Genomic DNA, 23234 nt, shown 5'->3' with positions numbered 1-23234 from the left:
GAAAATGAGTGGAGTGAACTGAAGAGAAGAAGCACCAGCATGGAGCTGGGAATCTGGAGAGGTTCTGCATGAAGGAATGGTCTCTGATCTCTTGTCAGGTGTTCTCCAAACTCATCAGGCATTATAGGTGAAGACTCAGTGCTGTTATCTTGGCAAAAGCAGGTTGCAAAAAGTATTGAATAAAAGGGTGCCAATAATTGTGGCCAACATGTTTTGGAGGAAAACATTTATTTCATAATGTGATTTTCCTCCAACTTTCAATTCTTTTCCTTCAATGAAAGGTTAGATTTTTGCTAATTTTATGAATTAAAGATCAAAAGGATAAACAATGCAGATTTATTTTTACAGTCATCTTTGATCATATTTACCAAGGGTATATATATATATATATATATATATATATATATATATATATATATATATATATATATATATATATATACAGTACAGTCCAAAAGTTTGGAACCACTAAGATTTTTAATGTTTTTAAAAGAAGTTTCGTCTGCTCACCAAGGCTACATTTATTTAATTAAAAATACAGTAAAAAACAGTAATATTGTGAAATATTATTACAATTTAAAATAACTGTTTTCTATTTGAATATATTTCACAAAGTAATTTATTCCTGTGATGGCAAAGCTGAATTTTCAGCATCATTACTCCAGTCTTCAGTGTCACATGATCCTTCAGAAATCATTCTAATATGCTGATCTGCTGCTCAAGAAACATTTAATGTGTACAATTGTACAAAATATTTGTGTACAATATTTTTTTTCAGGATTATTTGATGAATAGAAAGTTCAAAAGAACAGTGTTTATCTGAAATCTAATCTTTTGTAGCATTATAAATGTCTTTACTGCCACTTTTTATTGATTTAATGCATCCTTACTGAATAAAAGTATTCATTTCTTTAATTTCTTTTCAAAAAAAAAAAAAAACAATTCTTACTGACCCCAAACTTTTGAACGGTAGTGTATAATGCTACAGAAGCTTTGTATTTCAGATAAATGCTGTTCTTTTGAACTTTCTATTCATCAAGGAATCCTGAAAAAAAAAGTACACAACTGTTTTCAACATTGAAAATACTCATAAATGTTTATTGAGCAGCAAATCAGCATATTAGAATGATTTCTGAAGGATCATGTGACACTGAAGACTGGAGTAACGATGCTGAAAAGTCAGCTTTGCATCACAGGAATAAATTACTTTGTCAAATATATTTAAATAGTACACAGTTATTTTAAATTGTAATAATATTTCACAATATTACTGTTTTTTACTGTATTTTTAATTAAATAAATGTAGCAGATGGTGAGCAGACGAAGCTTCTTTTAAAAACATTAAAAATCTTAGTGGTTCCAAACTTTTGGACTGTACTGATATATATATATATATATATATATATATATATATATATATATATATATATATATATATATATATATATATATATATATATATATTGAACATAGACCTAAATCTGAATGCAGGTAATAAACTCGCTCAATCAATCTCTTTCTCACAACACTCTTCTACATAATACAGTAAGATTCAATGAACAATATCAATTGAGAACAAAATGTTTACGTTGCTAAGAGTGGTTGCTAAGGGTGTTGTGTAGTGATACACAGAACCGTTGGGTGAAGCGGTGTTTTATCATGAATAATATATATATATATATATATATATATATATATATATATATTCATTGACAGAAAAATGACAGAAAATGACAGAAAACATATATGTGTCTTTTTAAAATTCTGTCAATGGAAGAAACATTCCTGTTAGCACATTGTATCATTTTTACATTATGTACATTAATGCGTGGTCGAATGCAATTGAACTAAAGAATATCCAGATACTGTCCAGAAAAGAAAAAAAACGCATGCTAATGGAAGATGTAAAAGGGGTCCTATTTTTCCCAACGCTGACCAAGTGCATGCAGGCATGTTTTAGAAATGAGTTGAAAAGCATACAGCAGAACGGTTCGGCTGAATATGAAACTTATTTTAGTCTCAAGCAACTTGAATGAGGATCCATTTTTCTCAAAGAAGAGGTCATGGAGGGCAGGACGCTTGGCCACATTCTCGCCTGGCTTCTTTCCGTCCTTGTTCGCAGCTGATTTGAGATCTCACTTGTTGCTTAGAAACTGTTTCTTTCTTGTCCAATCTCTCAGTTTTTGCCACTTTTCCCCTCCCTATCGGCGGCCCACTCTCGCTCCAAATAAAAAGGACCATCTGCCGCCATTGCGATCCAGTCATTTGGGGATGCACTTAAGATCAGCTAATGAACCTTTTCAGGACGCCTTGGCGTTTACCATACTCAAAGTCAACTTCTTTTCTTTCTAGTATTCATGTTGCTTTGGCCCCAGGCCAGTAACTTACTTTCCAACTAGCTTGTAGCTGAAAAGAATGCCCAGAATAGCTATTGACGCTACTAACTGGCTTCACACCTAGGATTACAGCGAGGGATTTGGTGGTTTTTGTTTCTTTATTTCTTGAGAAATTGCTTGAGTCTCACTGGCCAGCTACTACAGTATCTACAAATTCTCTTGTGCTGAAAAGTTCAGGTTTGATGTGCGCAAGTTACGCTTTTTGACATTGTTTTTCTTTTAGTATGTTTTGCATCAGCGATTCAGACATAAGTGGTGTGTTTTAGAGAAAATGGGAGATATTAACCTCTATGTAGAAGTGTGATTTCAGTGAGAGGCTATTGATCAAGTAACTCAAGTAATTTAACAGATACATAAATCCAGCATGAATACAAGTACTTTATAATTGAGAGTTGTAGAGACGCGTACATTTTGAAAAGATGTTAATTGGAAGATAAATCATTACTTTTCCATAAGGTTTTATTTTCCCCCCAACATTTGTTTGAAATTATCAGACACGATCTGATTCACAGGACGTTTAAGGAATTGTGTATTAAGTAATAAGCAATGACTTTCAGTGTTTGACACTGACATTGCTTAGGTTGTTTTTTAATGAGTTGTGTATCGTGTCCAAAGACTCTATAAATCAGTTTCTTTTAGAAACATTTTGTGGTAAGTAAAAAAAAAAGACAAAAAGAAAAAGATACTCAGCATGTGGGGAAAAATGTGTGTGTGAAGTTCTGTGCCTCCCCCGGCTGGTGATCAGTGGTCCTTTTATTGCTGCAACACTCAGCAGGACTCTCATGAAAGGTGAAGAAAGACCAGAAGGCAAATTTACTTTATGATAATCTAAATATCTAAAACTTTTTCCAACACTTTTTTTATTTTATTTTTATTTTTTATTTTTGCTTGTTTTGTTTTTTAGAATGTATATTTTTTTAATTTATATATATTGTAACTCCTGTTGGACTATTATATTCTCATATTTTATTTTATTTTATTACATTGGTTTTGTTTTTAATTTTCTTTTGATTTTCTTTGAATAATTTATATTTATTTTTTTAATTGTATTTACTCCTGTTGTTGGAGTGAAATCATCATGTTCTTGCATTTTATTATTTTATTTTATATTTCACCCTGAAAATATTAATAATTAGCTAAAACTTATTGTAGAACTTATATTATTTTTAATTTTTATTTTAGTCTCTCTAAAGCAATCGTAAAATGTTTCCTAACACTATTTATTTTCTTCTAATTATTTCTTATTACTTTATTTTTTTAAATTTATTTATTTATTTTTTGGTATATACTTAAATATACTTAATATAGGATATACAGTCTAACCAAAAATTATTCAGACATGTTTGATATTTTTGATATATTTTTTACTAGTGGGTGCAGGACACTATAGTTCATTTATGTTAGTGAGGATAGCAAAATAAAGTAAACTGTAACATATTTTTACCCAAAAATTCTTCATACAGTGGATTACCAGTAAAACTGATAAACATTTGGAACCAAAAATTATTCAGTCACTTTGACCTGACCATGTTTTGCTTAAGTGTTTTCTGACATGATTAAGATTATTTTTTTCTGACACAGTTTAACTCTGAAATCATGTCATATTTTATTACCATTTTTTTTAACTATAGTGAATAAACTGTATTAATGAATGAAATGTTCAAGGTGTCTGAATACATTTTGGTTTCACTCTATGTTCTTTTTTTGTTTGTTTGTTTGTTTGTTTTTTCACATACTAGCATTCTTTCCTAAGTGCATGTTTGTAAGTAATCTATTCTAAGTGATCAAAAATAACTTAAATGCTTTCGTCTTTGGGCATCCACCCTCTAAGTTTCCTTTCTGGCAAGAAAAATAATATTTCAATTTACATTTGGGAGAACTATGACTTTAAAGGCTGTCAGGGGTAATGGATTCAGGCTGTGAATGCTGGTGTCGGCTGCCAGCGCCAAGCGGCTCCGGGCAGAGGCCAGGCGTTCAGCTACTCTGACAGACATGAATTTAATAAGCAAACCTTAAAGCGGGAAAAACATGTGTTGCGAGGGCTCGTGGAGTACGAATGGGTCTGAATGGGTATTTCTGCTGGATCTTGACATGATTGATCATGTCTGCAGACTTTCTTTTTTCCCCACTGTCTTGCGTATGTGTGTGAACTTGCCAGTGTACCATACGCTAGATATCTGTACACTCTTGTTTGCTTGATGTGGGGTGATTTGAAGGAGCCTCATGTGGTGGGGTATTTAAAGGGTTAGTTCACCCAAAAATGAAAATTCTGTCTTTAATTACTCACCCTCATTTCTTTCCAAACCCTTAAGGCATTCGTTCAACTTCGGATCACAAATTAAGATGTTTTTGATTAAATCCGAGAGCTTTCTGATCCCCCATAGACAGCAATGCAATTACCACTTTCAAGGCCCAGAATGGTATTAAAGACATCGTTAAAACAGTCACCGTGACTACAGTGGATCAACCTTAATGTTATGAAGCGACGAGAATACTTTTTGTGCTCAAAATTATTATTTATTTTTAAATAACTTTATTCAACAATTTCTTATTGTCAATACTGTGAGACTGACACAGAAGAAAATAAATTGTTGAATAAAGTCATTATTTTTGTTGTTTGTGCACAAAAAGTATATGTACATATATAAAAAATTTATATTAGATTGAAGTTGACGTACTTAAATAATTGTTAAAACTATAAAAAAAATAAAGCTAAACAGAAATATTAAAAAACTAACTAATAATAATGACAAAATCACATAACAAAATTACTATTTTTTCATTAAAATTACTAAAATTGAAATGAAAACTGAAAACAAAATAAAAGCCAATTCAAAATAATAAATACTATAATACTATATATAAAAAAATGTTAAAATAACACTGGTTGTAAGGAAAATTTGGTTGAAACTTATTTACTTGGGATGCTTTTTATCTATCTATTTGGAGGCCAAATTTACATACAGTAATAAAGTCTGAGAAAGTGTATCTCCATTTCTCAGAGTGAGACCAAATCCTTTCTGTAAAAGTTTTCCAATTACCAGGTGTGGGATTCTGTGGCAGTGACATCTCCTTCAGCGGATATGGTTTGTGTTTGCAATCGGCTCTTTCACCCAAACAACAAGTAATTTCCTTTTCATATCTTTATTCATGTATGCGTAAAACCTCACTAGACTCTGCCTGCTGTACTTCAGTGACATGTTTGCTTTTCTTCATTGACTGCAAGGCAATCCATCGCTTGTAATGCTTGTGAAGTCTCATTTAAATTCTTTTTTTTTTTCTGTCTTTGTTACTAGGCTTTAAGATGGTACATTCAGCTCTGCCAAACTAAAATCCCTCTTTATAATAGCAGTCCCTTCCATATTGCATTATTGGTTTGGCATTTATAAAAATGGAGCACTGAGGAACGTGAAAACTCTCCTATGAATCTCAAATAAACTGATATTTCATTTCTTCTGATTCTGAGTTCCCTTTCATGTCAAACTTTGTCACCCGGGTGTTATTTTAGCTGAACTTTATCACGCTGGTCGCCATTGTCCCTCTGTTTTTTAGACCACCTGAGCATGTTTCCCCTTCACAGCCAGTGGTTGGGTCAAATCTGCCAGCTTCTAAAAACCTCAGAGGGGCCACAAAAAGAACTGTCACCACCCTTCCAGCATTCAGACCTGGCCCAGCCTTACCCAGCATCCCTTACTGTGCCTGACACATAAATTATTCAGCAAGTGGGGCTCAGCCGAAACATATTGCTGTTTGGTTCGCGGGACACGTGTTGATGTTTGAACAGCTTTGGCAAATACACCAAGGTGTTGATTTGGAGATCCACACCCCTCTTCCTGTCCATGCTGTACTGTATCTGTCTTTCTCTCTGAGGTGTGCCTAGCATGAAAGCTAAGTGAATGTGAGGATTTAAGAATGCTATACTGGGATTTTCTCCTTTGCCTTAGATTAAACCCGTTTTAAGCCTAAAGACTCAAGTGAAACCCCTCCTGACAGCAGATGGTTTCAGGCTAGAGTGTGAACTTTTTTTGGCATGAAGGAAAAACTAATCCTCTGAAGAGAAGAGTTTTGTGCTGTATGTTTTAGAAATTGAGAAAAAATGGCCAATTGCAATTCTGAATTAAAGATCATGACGTAATTACTGTAATTACGTGATTTCAACTCGTGAAAAGCATCCACGTCCTCGTAGAGCTCGTAATTACAGCTTGTAAGAGAAGAGTTTTCTGAGAGCTCCTACTTGTACCATGTGACCGTTGTACCACCTGACCGCTGCAGATTCATTTAGGCGTTGATAGTGGTGCCATAAAAACACATACTTGCATACAACATGGCATAAACGCAGTATAATTTTAACTATAGACTTCTTTATGTCCCAAGGGTGAATTATTATTACACTTCATTCACTTTTTAATTTTTATTCATGAAGGTCATATTAAAGGATTAGTTCACTTCAGAATTAAAATTTCCTGATAATTTACACACCCCCATGTCATGTCTTTCTTCAGTCGAAAAGAAATTAAGGTTTTTGAGGAAAACATTTCAGGATTTTTCTCCATATAGTGGACTTCAATAGTTACCAACGGGTTGAAGGTCCAAATTGCAGTTTCAGTGCAGCTTTAAAGGGCTCTGCACGATCCCAGACGAGGAATAAGGGTCTTATCTAGCGAAACGATCGCCCATTTTCTAAAAAAATATATATATAGTACAGTCCAAAAGTTTGGAACCACTAAGATTTTTAATGTTTTTAAAAGAAGTTTCGTCTGCTCACCAAGGCTACATTTATTTAATTAAAAATACAGTAAAAAACAGTAATATTGTGAAATATTATTACAATTTAAAATAACTGTGTACTATTTAAATATATTTGACAAAGTAATTTATTCCTGTGATGCAAAGCTGAATTTTCAGCATCATTACTCCAGTCTTCAGTGTCACATGATCCTTCAGAAATCATTCTAATATGCTGATTTGCTGCTCAATAAACATTTATGATTATTTTCAATGTTGAAAACAGTTGTGTACTTTTTTTTCAGGATTCCTTGATGAATAGAAAGTTCAAAAGAACAGCATTTATCTGAAATACAAAGCTTCTGTAGCATTATACACTACCGTTCAAAAGTTTGGGGTCAGTAAGAATTTTATTTTTATTTTTTTGAAAAGAAATTAAAGAAATGAATACTTTTATTCAGCAAGGATGCATTAAATCAATCAAAAGTGGCAGTAAAGACATTTATAATGTTACAAAAGATTAGATTTCAGATAAACACTGTTCTTTTGAACTTTCTATTCATCAAATAATCCTGAAAAAAAATATTGTACACAAATATTTTGTACAATTGTACACATTAAATGTTTCTTGAGCAGCAGATCAGCATATTAGAATGATTTCTGAAGGATCATGTGACACTGAAGACTGGAGTAATGATGCTGAAAATTCAGCTTTGCCATCACAGGAATAAATTTCTTTGTGAAATATATTCAAATAGAAAATTATATAATTATTTTAAATTGTAATAATATTTCACAATATTACTGTTTTTACTGTATTTTTAATTAAATAAATGTAGCCTTGGTGAGCAGACGAAACTTCTTTTAAAAACATTAAAAATCTTAGTGGTTCCAAACTTTTGGACTGTACTGTATATATACTTTTTAACCACAAATGCTCATCTTGCACTAGCTCTGCGATGCGCCACGCATTACGTAATCACCTTGGAAAGGTCACGCATGATGTAGGCAGAAGTACCGAGCAAGTGTTTACAAAGCAATCGTGCAAAGACTAAGTCAAACGGCCTTTACAAAAAAAAAAGGTAAAACAATGATGTCGGACAATTTTGAAGTTGGAGGAGAAAATAAGTTTTTCGCCCTACCGCAGTACTTGCACTTACGTAACACGTGACATTTCCAACGTGATTACAAAATGCGTGGGCTATCGTAAAGCTAGTGCAAGACGAGAATTTGTGGTTAAAAAGTAAAAAGCCGATCGTTTTGCTAGATAAGACACTTATTCCTCAGCTGGGATCTTGTAGAGCCCTTTGAAACTGCAATTTGGACCTTCAACCCGTTGGCAACTGTTGAAGTCCACTATATGGAGAAAAATCCTGGAATGTTTTCCTCAAAAACCTTAATTTCTTTTCGACTGAAGAAAGAAAGACATAAACATCTTGGATGACATAGGCGGTGAGTAAATTATCAGGAAATTTGAATTCTGAAGTGAACTAATCCTTTAAAGCATTTTACCATGCTTTTATCATTTATTTTTGCAACTTATGTATGCATAGAATTTATTTTCTTTCTTAAAATATGTAAATCCATCATCATCAATATTATTGCATTTTAAAGTTTATTTAAATTCTAAATTAAGTTTGAAATATTCATAAACCATTTCAGTCTTCATTATGATAACGTTTGTTTTTTACCCAAATTATGACTGGCCCTCATTTGTGGCTTAATTTCCATCACAACATTGATTTTGCCACTAACACAGTTTTATCAAAAGTTGGTGTACTTGGTTACCATGCAGTGTCAGTAAAGAGCATGCTTGATATTGAATTTTGAAATGTGTATACTTGTTATGTAAAGAAATATGTGACAAAAAGCAATTTAAATATCATTTATTTTTATTGTTTGTGATTTCCAGACAAGCTATAATTTTCTCAATTGTTTCAAAAACAATTTACTATACATACAAATCTAGCTATGAAATTATCCTTAGCCAGAGAAAGGAGATGGCCATTTTATTTCAAATGTAATTTCCACCACATAATCTTATCAGACATAACACAATGCATCATTCAAGATGACCAGAAAAATGGTTTAGAAGAAACTCACAAAAATGGTGTTTATTATTGTGAACGCAAGAGGGCAAAAAGTGTCCATAGTTGAAGAAACTCCCTAATTTCATCCACCCAACCTATCTTCTGTGCTAAAGAAACTAGAATGATATGTTCTTTTTTTCTTTCCAGGTCACACTGGGGAAGGTTTTGAAAGCCATCGTAGTAATGAGGAGCCTTTTTATTGACCGCACGATTGTCAGAGGTTTTCATGAGAACATATACTCTGAGGATGGAAAGGTAAAACATTTCATTTCATTCCATGTTTAAGCCTAGTTTAAAATCCTCCTTTGTCCGTTTGAATCCAGTTGAACCTTAAAATTTAGCTTGAGTACTTCTGGCTTAGGTAAGGATGTGAAATCCCTGGAATTTTTTAGCTATTGATAAAAGTCTCTGCACAGCTGTTTAATAATTCAAATGATGTGTTCGGCTCTCTCTTGAACATGAAAAGCATGTACGTATGCGATACCCTCTATCCTCGCGTCCCCCGTGTCAGGTTGAGCAGCGTCCTCTCATTCATTCTGAAGCGATCTGTACGTCTCTGCGAAAGCCGCAGCGTTTGAACACTCTTTGGTGACACTAATATGAGGTGGCCATCAAAGCTGCAGAGATGCTTGATCACAGTTAATTATGGCAGCGAATGTGAATCTTCTGAACTGCTTGCCAGGCCGGTGCTTTGTGCTGCGCGCCGCTGGGCCTCTGCGTCCAAACGTGTGTGGTGAGCAATTGCATATTAACCTCTGATGCTTCGCGAGAAAGCTTGAACTGACAGTCGCAGCAACGCTCGCACCAGGATGTCTGTAGTGGGGCCTAAACCGCTCTCATTATGCCAGTAAAAACTCATTATTTAATTGCTGAATGTAGATGAGAGAGATGTACTTGCATATAACTGTGTAATATTTCAAATAGAAGAGTAGTATGTAATATAAATGTTTTATTCTCTGTATTTTGGTAATAAAAATAATAAAATTATAACAACAGTTGTAAATACAAATTATAATTATACATTTAAAAAATAAAACAATTTTAATGTAGTATTATCAGTCTGATTAAGTAATGAGTCAAGATTATAGGTGATATATAGTCATAAATACAGCATTGAGAGTATAGTAAAGATGTTTCATGTGGAGTGAAATCAAGGAAAGATATCTACGCAATATTAGGATCAGTAAGTAAAATATTCACGATCAAAGATCTTTAGGAAGGAAATTCAACCCTTCAAAAGCAAGTTAACAAACAATAATTAATATAGATATTTTGGTTTTAATAAATATTAACCACCGGCACCTTTTTTACTATTTTCTTTTACATTTTCACCATTTTTACTATGCCTAAATCATATATTTTTCCAATGTTTTCTGTATTTTATGCATAGTTTTTTTTTTTTTTTTTTTTTTTTTAATATGTACATCCATCATAAACATATTATTGCATTCTTAGCATTTTTATCTAAACCAAATTTTGGTTGAATTTTTTAATTTATTTTAAAAAATGTTATCCAAATTACGAGTCAGGAAAGAGATTATAGCTGATATTACTTCCTGTTCTTTTGTCAAGATCTAAATAATATTAGGATCAATAAGTAAAATGTTGCTTCTAATCGATGGCTAGAGATTTATATTCAACCATTTGTCTTTTGTCTGCTATAAACACTACAGAGAACAGAAACAAGACTGAGTTTAAATATCGTCTCATCTTTAGGAAGGAAACTCAACCCCTCAAAAACAAGTTAACAAACAGTAATTAATTCCAGTCCATTATAGATTTAAGAATGTGGAGCTTTAAAATTAAATGAGCTGTTTCTGCATGTTAAAAATGCATTCTGCATATTTAAAATTAAACCTTGGGTTGAGCAGAAATCAATCACACTCTTAGACAAACAGCCAGAAACAAATTCTGAAGAATCCTGCCCAAATTTCTTAAATTGTAATTGTTTATTTTATTTCATCTTATCTGTATGGAACGTCGCAGGCAACTCCTGCCTTTGAATCGACCTCAAAGGTCATTCTGGGACTGTGCGAGACGTAGAATCGGGGCACGGTATCAACAGGCATTTTCTTTAAACCCCCTCTTTGGTCCTTACAATTCAAACGATGCCACATAGCTTACCATAACCATATGCAAGAGGCCCAAAAGAGACTGCCTGAACCTCCAAACACACAAAAAAGGGAGAGAAAGAGGTAGGAGAAGGGAAACTATGCTATCAAAGTAGGGCTTCAAAGACTATCTCAGACATCTCTTGGGTAATTTGCGATCCGGCATTCTTTTTACTTCAAAGGGCAGCAGTGTATGGAGGTGGGTTTGAGGACAGAGGGGAGATAGAGTCTGATTTCTCTGATAAATGCTGACACCGGGCCTGTTTGATATTAGAATCAGAGAACATTTTGATTTGTTGTCGTCTTTGAAAACTCTTCTGATGACCTTCGCTCAACGGGTTGATTAGTGATAGGTTTTTTTTCGCCCCCACACAACAGGCCTGACATCAGACGCAAGGCTATTCATAACTGACCTTTAAACTGTCAAAGAAAGTGTTTAAGTTTTAAGCCCTGGATTTATTTCTGTACTCTTTATATGCTTTTAATCCTCTGCCTTTATTTATTCATATTTGCTTTAGGTCTTGAATTTGTTTTACCGCATTGAAATCATTCGGCATAATGCTGGTTTAAAAGAACTGTGTCACTTGCACAATTTGAGCCACAAGTCTTGAGCTCTATGGTATTTCCCTCTTGTTGGCAGACCGGCATGCTTGAAACCATACTGTGCATCACAACACGACAGGTTGGAGCAAAGAAATGACCTCCCTTTTATTAAATTGAACTTTTTTTTTGCTTTGTTTACATTTGGCGGTTTGTGTAGGCATTTATTGTTATATTCATTAATGGAAAATTATTATTTTCTGTGGTTTTTGTTTTCTGAGACGTATTATTTTGTCCTCTAGACACCCTGGAGTCATTGAAGGGTTCATTATCTTCGGAACACAAATTAAGATATTTAACGAAATCCGAGAGCTGTCTGACAAGAAATATAACCACCACTTTCAAGCTCCAGAAAAGTACTAAAGACATTTTTAAAATAGTCCACGTGACCACAGTGGTTCAACCTTAATTATATGTGCTCAAAAACAAAACAAAAATAATGACTTTATTCAACATTATCTTTCTTCTCTTCTGTGTCATTCTCCTACGCTGTTTAGGTTCAGTGCTTCCAGGTTCTACATCAGAATGCCGACTCAGGCCGGCTCCTGCGTCAACTGTCATACGGATGCTTCGGCCAATACTGAGCCGGCGTTCTGACGTAGAACCTGGAAGCACTGAAGGTAAACAGGGTTCAAAAAATTCTAAATTCTAGGCATAATACTCTTTTATAATGCCCCATTTAGGGTGCAAGGGTGCAATAGTAGAATTTAGACTAGGAAAAAAGTAACAACCTTGGGCTACAGAAAATGAAAATAAGGAATTATAAGCAAATTATACCAAATTATAAGCAAAATAACACTATATTGATACAGTATATTGGGGAAGGAAACTCAACTCCTCAAAAACAAGTTAACAGTAATTAATTCTAATTCATTATAAATTTAAGATTGCAGAGTTTTAAAATGAAATGAGCTCTTTCTGGGTGTTAAAAATGCATACTACTTATATAAAATTAAACCTTGGGTTGAGCAGAAATCAATCACAAGACTCTTACACAAACAACCAGAAACAAATCCTGAAGAATTTTAACCAAATAGCAGTTTTCATCATCAGTTGTCTCTATCTTTAATTATATATATGATTTTATTTCATAGTTATCTGTATGAAGCAGTTTCCCCAAAATATGAACATTCTGTCATTATTTACTCACCACATATCATTCCTAAATCATACGACTGATTTTCACACACTTTTCACACACATGGATACATCAATGCACCGGATAATCCAGGTTTACACAGATAAAAGACATTCACTAAGAAGTTAAATGCTTTCTAGGAATGCAGCCATAAACACCCCAATATACTTCAAGCGCAATCGAAGAACGAACAGGTGTGATATCATTTTGAACAAAATCTGCCCAAAACAAAGTTTGTTTCTGGAGTTCATAACAGCTTGCCAAAGCGACCTTTCCAGACCTTTGATCTACCATTGGTCCATGGTGATTACGTAATAGGTATCCACCTTCTTTGACATGGAAATCTTCTCTGGTTCATTTCTTCTCTTCAGTCCGTCGAGGTCAGACGTCCGCGAGTAAAAACATGAACTCACCGGAGAGGCGCTTTATAGTAGAAAATGTTCTAATTGAAGAGAAAATAATTCTAATTGAAAGAGTCACTGAGACTGTTTTTTCATGTTTAATATTCTAAAGCTGCTTGCTTTAAAGCAATATATTGTATAAAGTGGTGTATAAATAAACATGAGTTTACTGGAGTGAACATATCCACATCGCTATAATCAGATGCTTTCTTACCTGCTGTTTTCTCACCGCTGCTGTCATTTTTGTAGTGTTTATTTTGTTATTGAGAGGAATGCATGCAGCACATAGTACAGTATACCACTGCAAACATATTTCAAACTTCTTTTTACCCTTAAGTGAAGAAAAAAACTCTGCTATGAGTATATCTAGTCCTTAAGAGTTTAAGAATGGTTGCTATTAAGGGAACACTAAGGGCAAAATGTGGGTATCATGCAGTTATTTTGAATCAATTTGTCACTAGGGAATACATATTTTCATTGATTTCATGAAGTTTTCTTTTCTATTTTTTTTTTAGCTGGACATCTGGTCAAAGTCCAACTATCAAGCATTTCAAAAGGTGAGTAACGCAGCTGACATCTTAACACATCACAACAAACATACAAATCTCAGTTTAATCAACAGCATGTCTTCTCATTACCCGTAGCGTGTGTTGGGAAATATTGGCACGGTAATTAAATGATCTTGAGGTTGTCTTTCAGATTGAATTTGAGCCGCACAATAAATTAATAAATAAATTTAAATCTCATGTCTGTGAAATCCTAATGAGATCTCTCTTCTCAGTGATGGTCGCATTTCTTGTCACCTCTCCACTGCCAATCCCTGTCTTTCATCCCTCAGACATCATTTGTCCCCGTGTTTTTGATTTCATTTCACTCCAAGCCACTTCGCCCTCATTTGACAGCCCCCTAAACATCTGGGCTCCAATCGTCTTCTCTCCACCCTCCCCAAATCTCATTAGGCTAGAATTAGAGAGCAGTCAGCCTCTGGGCCAGATGAAACTACGTAGTGTGGGTAATGCTGATGCATCTTTCAAAGAGAGGGAGAGAGAAGGAAAAAACTTGCTTTGCTTTCAAACGAGAGAGAATGTGTATGACGAGCTGCCTGGAACTTAAAGCGAGAGGTTGCGAGAACCCGTTCGCATTGTAACTGAGCGTCTTGCATCTGCACCGGCTGATCAAAGCGCAGACCTGTTTATTTCTTTATTTCTCTGGATGCGAACGCTAACTTGAACCCAGGCTGCCTCAAACTGGAGGGATGGGCCGCCTCTCATCTTCCCCTCCCAGCTGTCACTTCTGTATTCCCGTTTTCATTCCTCGCTTAATTAATCGTTCTTTACTCTTCACATGTCCCTGCTGTCCAATAGTTTTCACACAGATGTTTTTGTGTTTGTAAAAGGATTTTTTTTTTTTTTTTTACATTTCAACAGTAAAATTTGAGTTTCTTTTCCCATGATGCAACACTATTGAGAGGTATTAACTGGCCGGTTTCCCATAAGGACTTTGGTCAGAGTTTGCAGTCTAATGAAACGATGATGGGAGATTGAAGTGGTTCACTTTTTAGTCCCTTTCTATAATTACATTAGAGATGGAAGATGGGATTTTAGGAAAAGTAATAAGGTTATGGTGTTCTTCAGCAAAATTGGACTTAAAAGTTAATCTGAGTGTAGGTAGATTGATCTGAAAATGGATTTTAATTAGGATTTCTTCAAATGTGTGCCCATGCATGCAAGGAAAGAAATACAATAAATACACATTTTTACCATGGACGAGAGAGCTGAATGCACTGCAACTGAAGAGAACACATGCAGATTGAAAAAAACACCAGCAAATTAAAAAAAAAAATCAGTTTGACAACATGTGCTGAAAATACTCACAACGTAACCAAATACAGAAACGCTCTACAAATACTCACAACGCAACCTTATACAGAAACGTTCTGCAAATACTCACAACGCAACCAAATACAGAAACGCGCTACAAGTACTCACAACGCAACCAAATACAGAAACGCGCTACAAATACTGACAACGCAACCAAATACAGAAACACGTTACAAATACTGACAATGCAACCAAATACAGAAACACGTTACAAATATTGACAACGCAACCAAATACAGAAATGCACTACAAATACTCACAACGCAACCAAATACAGAAACGTGCTGCAAATACTGACAACGCAACCAAATACAGAAACACGCTACAAATATTGACAACGCAACCAAATACAGAAACGCGCTACAAATACTCACAACGCAACCAAATACAGAAACGCGCTACAAATACTGACAATGCAACCAAATACAGAAACACGTTACAAATATTGACAACGCAAACAAATACAGAAACGCGCTACAAATACTCACAACGCAACCAAATACAGAAACGCGCTACAAATACTGACAATGCAACCAAATACAGAAGCATGTTACAAATACTGACAACGCAACCAAATACAGAAACGCGCTACAAATACTAACAACGCAACCAAATACAGAAACGTGCTGCAAATACTGACAATGCAACCTAATACAGAAGCATGTTACAAATACTGACAACGCAACCAAATACAGAAACACGCTACAAATACTCACAACGCAACCAAATACAGAAACTTGCTACAAATACTCACAACGCAACCAAATACAGAAATGCTACAAATACTGAGAACGCAACCAAATACAGAAACACATTACAAATACTGACAACGCAACAAAATACAGTAACACTTTACAAATACTGACAACGCAACAAAATACAGTAACACTTTACAAATACTGACAAAGCAACCAAATACAGAAATGCGATACAAATACTCACAACACAACCAAATACAAAAACGCGCTGCGAATATTCACAACTCAACCAAATACAGAAACGTGCTGCAAATGCTCACAACGCAACCAAATACAGAAACACGCTACAAATACTGACAATGCAACCAAATACAGAAACACGGTACAAATACTGACAACGCAACCAAATACGGAAACGCACTAGAAATACTGACAATGAAACCAAATACAGACATGTTACAAATACTGACAACGCAACCAAATACAGAAACGCGCTACAAATACTAACAACGCAACCAAATACGGAAACGTGCTACAAATACTGACAACGCAACCAAATACAGAAACGCGCTGTGAATACTCACAACGCAGCCAAATACAAAAACACACTGCAAATACTTGCAATGCAACCAAATACAGAAACACATTACAAATACTGACAACGCAACCTAATACAGAAACACGCTACAAATACTCACAACGCAACCAAATACAGAAACGCGCTGCAAATACTCACAACACAACCAAATACAGAAACGCACTGCAAATACTCACAACACAACCAAATACAAAGTTCCTCTTAGTAACACAAACATTTTATGAGTGAAAGCAAAGTTTATTGGGTGAATGCAAAACGCAGTAACACTGACAGAATTTTCCTCCCATCTCATATTTTTTCCATCATTATGTCCCTTTAGGGGCTCTGTATAGTTTAGTTTCACTACCACTACCTATATAACAATTTAAAATATATTTATGTTCCTATGACAATACTGTTCTCTCATTTCATTTTGGTTTTGTAAATGTGGGTAGTAATGGTAATGTACTCATTGTACACCTTCTGTTATGTTTCTCAGTGATCTTTTTTTTTTTTTTCCTCAGGTCACTGATCATGCAACCACAGCCCTCCTGCACTACCAGCTCCCCCAGATGCCCGATGTTGTTGTTCGCTCCTTCATGGTGGGTATAGTACATTGCTTTTAAAATTAAACTGACACTACAAGTATTATTACATTAAATTATTACATTTCGCCTTTGGCTGCGTGATGCGGTTTAATGAGAGGCTGTATTCCACATCGTAAGAATGCATGTAAGACTAAAAGATGAAATTTAGTTTGGTGCACTGCACACTATTTTGTGAAATAGTGCTTGATCAAAATGAGGAAAAAAAATTCCTGTAGCTCAACTGGTAGAGGAAGGCAATAGCAAAACCAAGGTCATGGGTTCGATTCCCAGGGAACACATACTGAAAATCAATAGCTTGAGTGCACTGTAAATAATCTTCCAGATTTATTAAATGTATAAAAACCATCAAACTCTTCCCTGGAATGAAAAAAAGTTGGTTTTATGTTTGAAATCTTTTTTATCAAGTTTACCTTATCGTGTCTTGTTTAGTTGTGTGATGTCAAGCATTGTGTCAGGTCTGTCTTTAAATAGTCGGCTGACCTCTGCTCTAAGCTTTGAAAAGAGAGGAGACATTGATTACTTCTCCGTAAGATCAATGCGGAGCTATTCTGATCATAGCTGGAATCATGGACTTTCTCCCGCACACGGATTTAAAGTGCACCGTTGATGCACTTCGCTCAGAGGCCATCCCGAGGACAGCTTATTTAGAACCTAAAAAAACCCCATCAACAGTCATTAGTCTCTCTAAAAAATACCTTTAAGTTTCTTTTTGCTTTCTGGATGGATGGATGGATGGATGGATGGATGGATGGATGGATGGATGGATGGATGGATGGATGGATAGATAGATAGATAGATAGATAGATAGATAGATAGATAGATAGATAGATAGATAGATAGATAGATAGATAGATAGATAGATAGATAGATAGATAGATAGATAGAACATTTGTGTGTGCTAATTGGAGTATGAATAACAGGGAATCAGTGGAGGGCAGTTTGGGCCGACAGATGAATTAGGAAAGACAATGCGTCCTGACAGGTGCAGGTAAACCCCGACTGTGCTGAGCGGCCCAGTGAAGACGGGTTAGAGAGGAGAGCAGACATACTCCTCCTGCTGTTAATCAATGTCTAGTTGTGACTGCTGTGAGACCCCACAGACCCTCATGCTGCTCTCACACAACTCAAGCCAATGCAATGAGGCCAGCCAGCAGAGGGTGAGGGTGTCCGCTGCTACATTTTTAGAGCATTTCAGGCAGGAAAACATGCTGTCCTATACTTTGCTTCATTTTGGCATCTAATCTGTCATTTAAGTCACTTTAGACTCTAAGGCCCTGTTTTCACCTGGTATTAAGATGCGTTTTGGTCACAAGTAGATGAGGTAGACACACACCCGTTTACACCTGGTATTTTAATCTGTCTCTTTTGCCCACTTTCAACCACTTCTGTCCTGATTTCTTCGAGGGGAGGGTCTATGGGTGGGTAAATGTGTGGGTTTTTGTGTGGGTTTTTTCAGATCTTTCGATCTAATGGACAAAATAAGGTCACGATACGATACGTATCAACAAAATGAAACTGAAATTCAAATAAGATTTATTTAAGAAACATTAACAAATTTCAATAATTTTTCTTGTTGTACATACAAGATCACATTTCAAGGTTTAATAAAATTCTGCTGTATTCAAATTAACAGCTGAATAGGTCTGTCTGTCACTGAAAAAAAAAAAGTTAAATTTAACATGAACTTAGAATTAAGAATCCTAAGGGACCGTTCACATATTGCATCTAAAAACGCATGGAAGGCGCAGCCGCACTGCTTCTCCTTTCCAAAGCACTTGCACTCCCGTGGCGTCGGTCGTTGCTATGCAACCATGAACTGCGCTCTCCAAGAGGAGTAGGAAGATTCAGCAAAGGATAAATTGATTTCTAGCCCTTGCATTAGCTTTACTACTAGATATATTTATGGAGATAAGATATAAAAACCCTGTTGTTCGACTGAGATTTTGATGTTTTGTTGTAGAAAGGCCATAGCTGATCTGTTGGTTCTTGTCACATGGCCTGTGGTGCACTTGCTGCATTCTGAAAAGTTGAGAATTTTTCATCTCGATGCGCCTGGAAAATGCACTGCATGCACGTCGCAACTGCGTTGTTTCCATTATGAGCGCGCCTGCCGGAAAAGACGCGATATGTGAACGGCCCCGAAAAGCCTTTGCACACTGAGTCCGAAATTTTCGTATGCATTTTTTTTGTATTCGTGATCCTACAAATTCATCACGCACAGAGACCTTGCACACTGAGTCCGATGCGTATTAATGAATCCGTTGCAAAAAAATTCGCAAAACAATACAAAATGGGGTCTTCAAGCAGTGATCACATTTTAGTTGTCCTCTCACTTCTTAAAAAGAGAAAAAGAAAGAAGAAATATTGGGTCCATCCAGTATTTTATCCGGACGAAAGTTTCGGAAGCAGTGTGCAAACGTGATTGACATAACGTGAGGTCATATTCATTTTTTAACGGGCGAAAAATTTGCATGTGAATTTCGGACTTAGGACAGAACTTAGAAAAGCAAAGCATTGCAAGCATCTTTTGCTTTTTTGTGAGCACAGCTGTTGCTGTGGCACTGCGGTGAAAGAAAGCCACGACTTTTCCAAGCAAAAGACTGACGCAAGAAACGTTTAAACCTGCTTGCAAGATTCGATGTGTGCGTGAAACACTTACTGAACTAGAGAGCTGATTGAGACACACCCTTAAAGGTGCTAAAGAGGATGTTTTGTTTTATACATTTTTGCAATATTACTTGAAACTGTCTTTACTAACTGATAAAAGACTATTTAATTAGGTGCACTGAAAGGAATAATATTAATATACATCATCTGTGCACGAGGTAGGGCCTCGATCATTGCGTAAACGATTGGCCCTCTGGCTTGTCAATCACTGCCATTACGTTCCTTGTGAAAGACGTGCGCGGCTGCGCGCTCCAGTAACTTTCCACACTCTACAGGCGCCGCATGCAATGTTTTTGTCAGGAGACAGGAGTAACAACTGCAGATTATGAGTTACCTGCGGTGAGTCCGACATAATGAATCCACTAACACGACACAGCGAATGCCGGTGGTAAACACTCGTGTTCCAATACTCGTGCACGAGTTTTGGGAGGTGTTCTCTCGAAATTAACAGTCTTTGGTTTCTCAGTCGACGAAAAGATCCTCTTTAGCACCTTTAATATGCGGTGACAGCCCGGCTTCTGTCACTGCCCACCTCCATGTTGCAGAGTCGGTCACGTCGGCAACTCAACCAATAAGATTAGAAATATCGTACTGCGATATATCGTTACACCCCTAGTAATTTACATATGAACGTGTCTGAGACAACGGAAAAACATATGGAGAGCAGCAGCTTTTGTTTCTGCTCTGACAGCTGCAAGACCAGCTGAACTTGGTAAGAGTGTGTTAGAAATCAAGAACGGTGAGAGAACATTGTGCTTGGTACATTTTTCACCTTCTAACCAAACTTGGGTCTTTAGCCAACAAAGTTTAAATCCCGTCTAGCTAGCACGCTTCCCATAATGTTTACGTGAGGTCAGTAGGTGGACAGTAGGCGTTCTTTTGCACTGTTCAAACACATTTGACCACATGAGCATTTACACTATGAAAGCAATCCAGTCGAATGCATTTTCGACTACCTCTGGAAGTAGTCGAAAGTGGACAAGCTCAAATAGTTTTGCACCCCGTTTACACCTGTACTTGGCGTCGTCCACTTGTGATCCAATCGACCAAAACGCATCTTAATACCAGGTGGAAACATGGCCTAAGTGTTGTCTGCTTCACATGCTATTTAGTTTTTGTAAGTTTTAAGTCAATCAGCTCTTGAGAAAAAAAGCACTAATATTTGTGTGTTGTTCTTTTGACCAGACCTGGCTGAGGAGCTACATCAAGCTTTTCCAGAACCCGTGTCAACGCTGTGGCAAGTACCTGCAGGAGGGCCTTCCTCCAACATGGAGGGACTTCCGAACTCTGGAGGCCTTCCATGACACCTGCAGGCAGTGACGCTGTCCACACAGTATTTTGGCTTGAAAAACTCTCAGATTCTTTTTCCAGCACAGTGTTTTTGCAGATATCTGTGTTGTGGATAGATTTGTATTCATCATGAAGACACTCTGCTGTAGAGAGATTTTCCATTTGATTTTCACAGCTTTGCTCCACCCTCTTTTAGAAGAACATCATTCTTCAGATAGATATCACATAATGTTTTTTACTCACAGTTGTAAGTATAACATGTTAAATGCTGATGTGTTTCAGAATGTACACAGCTAGAAGGCTATCTACCACAAATAGGTCATAATCTTTAATGTTGTAGGTTGGCCATACCTGTCCATTTTTGACCTTTAAATAAACTTGACCTTTAAAAGCATTTGCTTTTCTTTTTCCACATTTTGCCTCATAATTCTTTTAAAAACATGTTCATTTTTAAGACTTTTTTTTTAGATCTGGGTTTGTATTGTATGTTTCTTTTATTCAAATATGCCTGCACGGTGTTTGGTCATGCCTTTTTTTTTTTTTCATGAAAAATTCTGCAAATGTCAGCAGAAACTTTTTTCTACTTTTAAATGTGCTTGTATAAAGTTCTGAAACCAGTGAACAAAAATGCAAAATGTACATGCAGTTCATAAAAAATGTATTGCAATCTAGAGCACATTCTTAGATGTGTATGACGGTGAAATCGCAGTTGCTTTTTCATTTCTTATTATGCAAGATTTAGACAAAGTGACAAAGGCTCTCGATGAGGGTTTGCATGGGAGGTTGGCTTTTGTTTTCTAACCTCGCCTGACATGGCTTCACTTTTGTAACGACACATTGTACATGTGCAAGTTTGAATTATTGAACATATTTTGTTTTGGGCATGAGGAATTCACGTTGGCCATCAGTGCCAGAAAGAAAGTGACTTTGAAAGCCAACTTTTCAAGACCTGCCATGAGTTCTGAGGTTGTTAGCCTGTGTTATATGTTTAAACTGCAAGTCAATGTAGTTTCCCCATGGGTGTGTTACCTTTTTACTCATTTAATGTTTGTAATATGTTGTTATATACACAAAACCACAAGTCAAAGTAGTTTCAACAAGGGTTTGTGTTACCTTTTTACTCATTTCATGTTTGTAATATGTTGTTATATACACGTTAATTTAAGCTGTTTGTGCTGCTTGAATCTGATCTTTATGTAGCCACATAGATTCTCATTTGAACATCAACCGTAATTTAATTACATCAGCTGGAGCTACAGGGCTGACTGTGATCTTAATGTACTAATGTACTCTGAGAGCTTGATATGCCTTTCAGCCTGTAAAAACAGCCTAGTAGAATCTAAACTGTCTGGCACTTATTTGATATATATAAACTTCATCAGTACACATATTTTATATAAAAAATGGAGTTTAGATATAAATAATATTTAGGTCACATTTTAGATTAGGATCCAATTCTCACTATTAACTATGACTTTTGCCTCAATAAAACCCCAATTACTGCTTATTAATAGTTATTATGGTAGTTGTTAGGTATTGAGTGGGATTAAGGGATGTATATGAATATGGTTGTGCAGAAAAAGGCATTAATATGTTCTATATAAGTACTAATAAACATCCTAGTAGGCCTAATATGCATCCTAATAAGCAGCTTGGAAATAGTGAGAATTGGACCTCTAACTAAAGTGTTTCCAATATTGGATGGATGGATGGATACTTAAAGGGTTAGTTGACCCAAAAATGAAAATTCTGTCATTTATTACTCACCCTCATGCCGTTCCACACCCGTAAGACCTTTGTTCATCTTCAGAACACAAATTAAGATATTTTAGTTGAAATCCGATAGCTCCATGAGGCCTCCATAGGGAACGTCTAGGTTACTAGTGTAACCCCCGTTCCCAGAAGGAGGGAACGGAGACGTTACGTCGATACTGACGTAATGGGGTCTCGCCTGGGAGCCCAATCACCTCCAAGGGTACAAAACAAGCCAATGGGAATTGGCCTGTGAGATTTACATGCCGGGCCCCTCCCCCGGCATCCGGGTATAAATAGG

At 35.9% G+C, this 23234-nt stretch overlaps 1 protein-coding gene across 1 annotated transcript in view; it reads left to right on the top strand.

Annotated features, from left to right (window-relative positions):
- med27 (mediator complex subunit 27) overlaps nucleotides 1-21575 on the top strand; it is a 78598-nt gene extending 57023 nt beyond the window's left edge. Inside the window, exons 5-8 of the mRNA XM_048209419.1 lie at nucleotides 9359-9466; nucleotides 13977-14018; nucleotides 17141-17218; nucleotides 21077-21575. Of these exons, the coding sequence (XP_048065376.1) occupies nucleotides 9359-9466; nucleotides 13977-14018; nucleotides 17141-17218; nucleotides 21077-21211 (363 nt within the window). The 3' untranslated portion in view covers nucleotides 21212-21575. The remainder of the gene's footprint in view (nucleotides 1-9358; nucleotides 9467-13976; nucleotides 14019-17140; nucleotides 17219-21076) is intronic.
- The last annotated feature ends 1659 nt before the right edge of the window (nucleotides 21576-23234 follow it).

This window comes from Megalobrama amblycephala, linkage group LG12 (assembly GCF_018812025.1).
Source record: "Megalobrama amblycephala isolate DHTTF-2021 linkage group LG12, ASM1881202v1, whole genome shotgun sequence".
In the NCBI taxonomy this organism is placed as follows: domain Eukaryota; kingdom Metazoa; phylum Chordata; class Actinopteri; order Cypriniformes; family Xenocyprididae; genus Megalobrama; species Megalobrama amblycephala.
The sequence above is the reverse complement of the archived record's forward strand: the minus strand, read 5'-3'. Positions and strand labels throughout refer to the sequence as shown.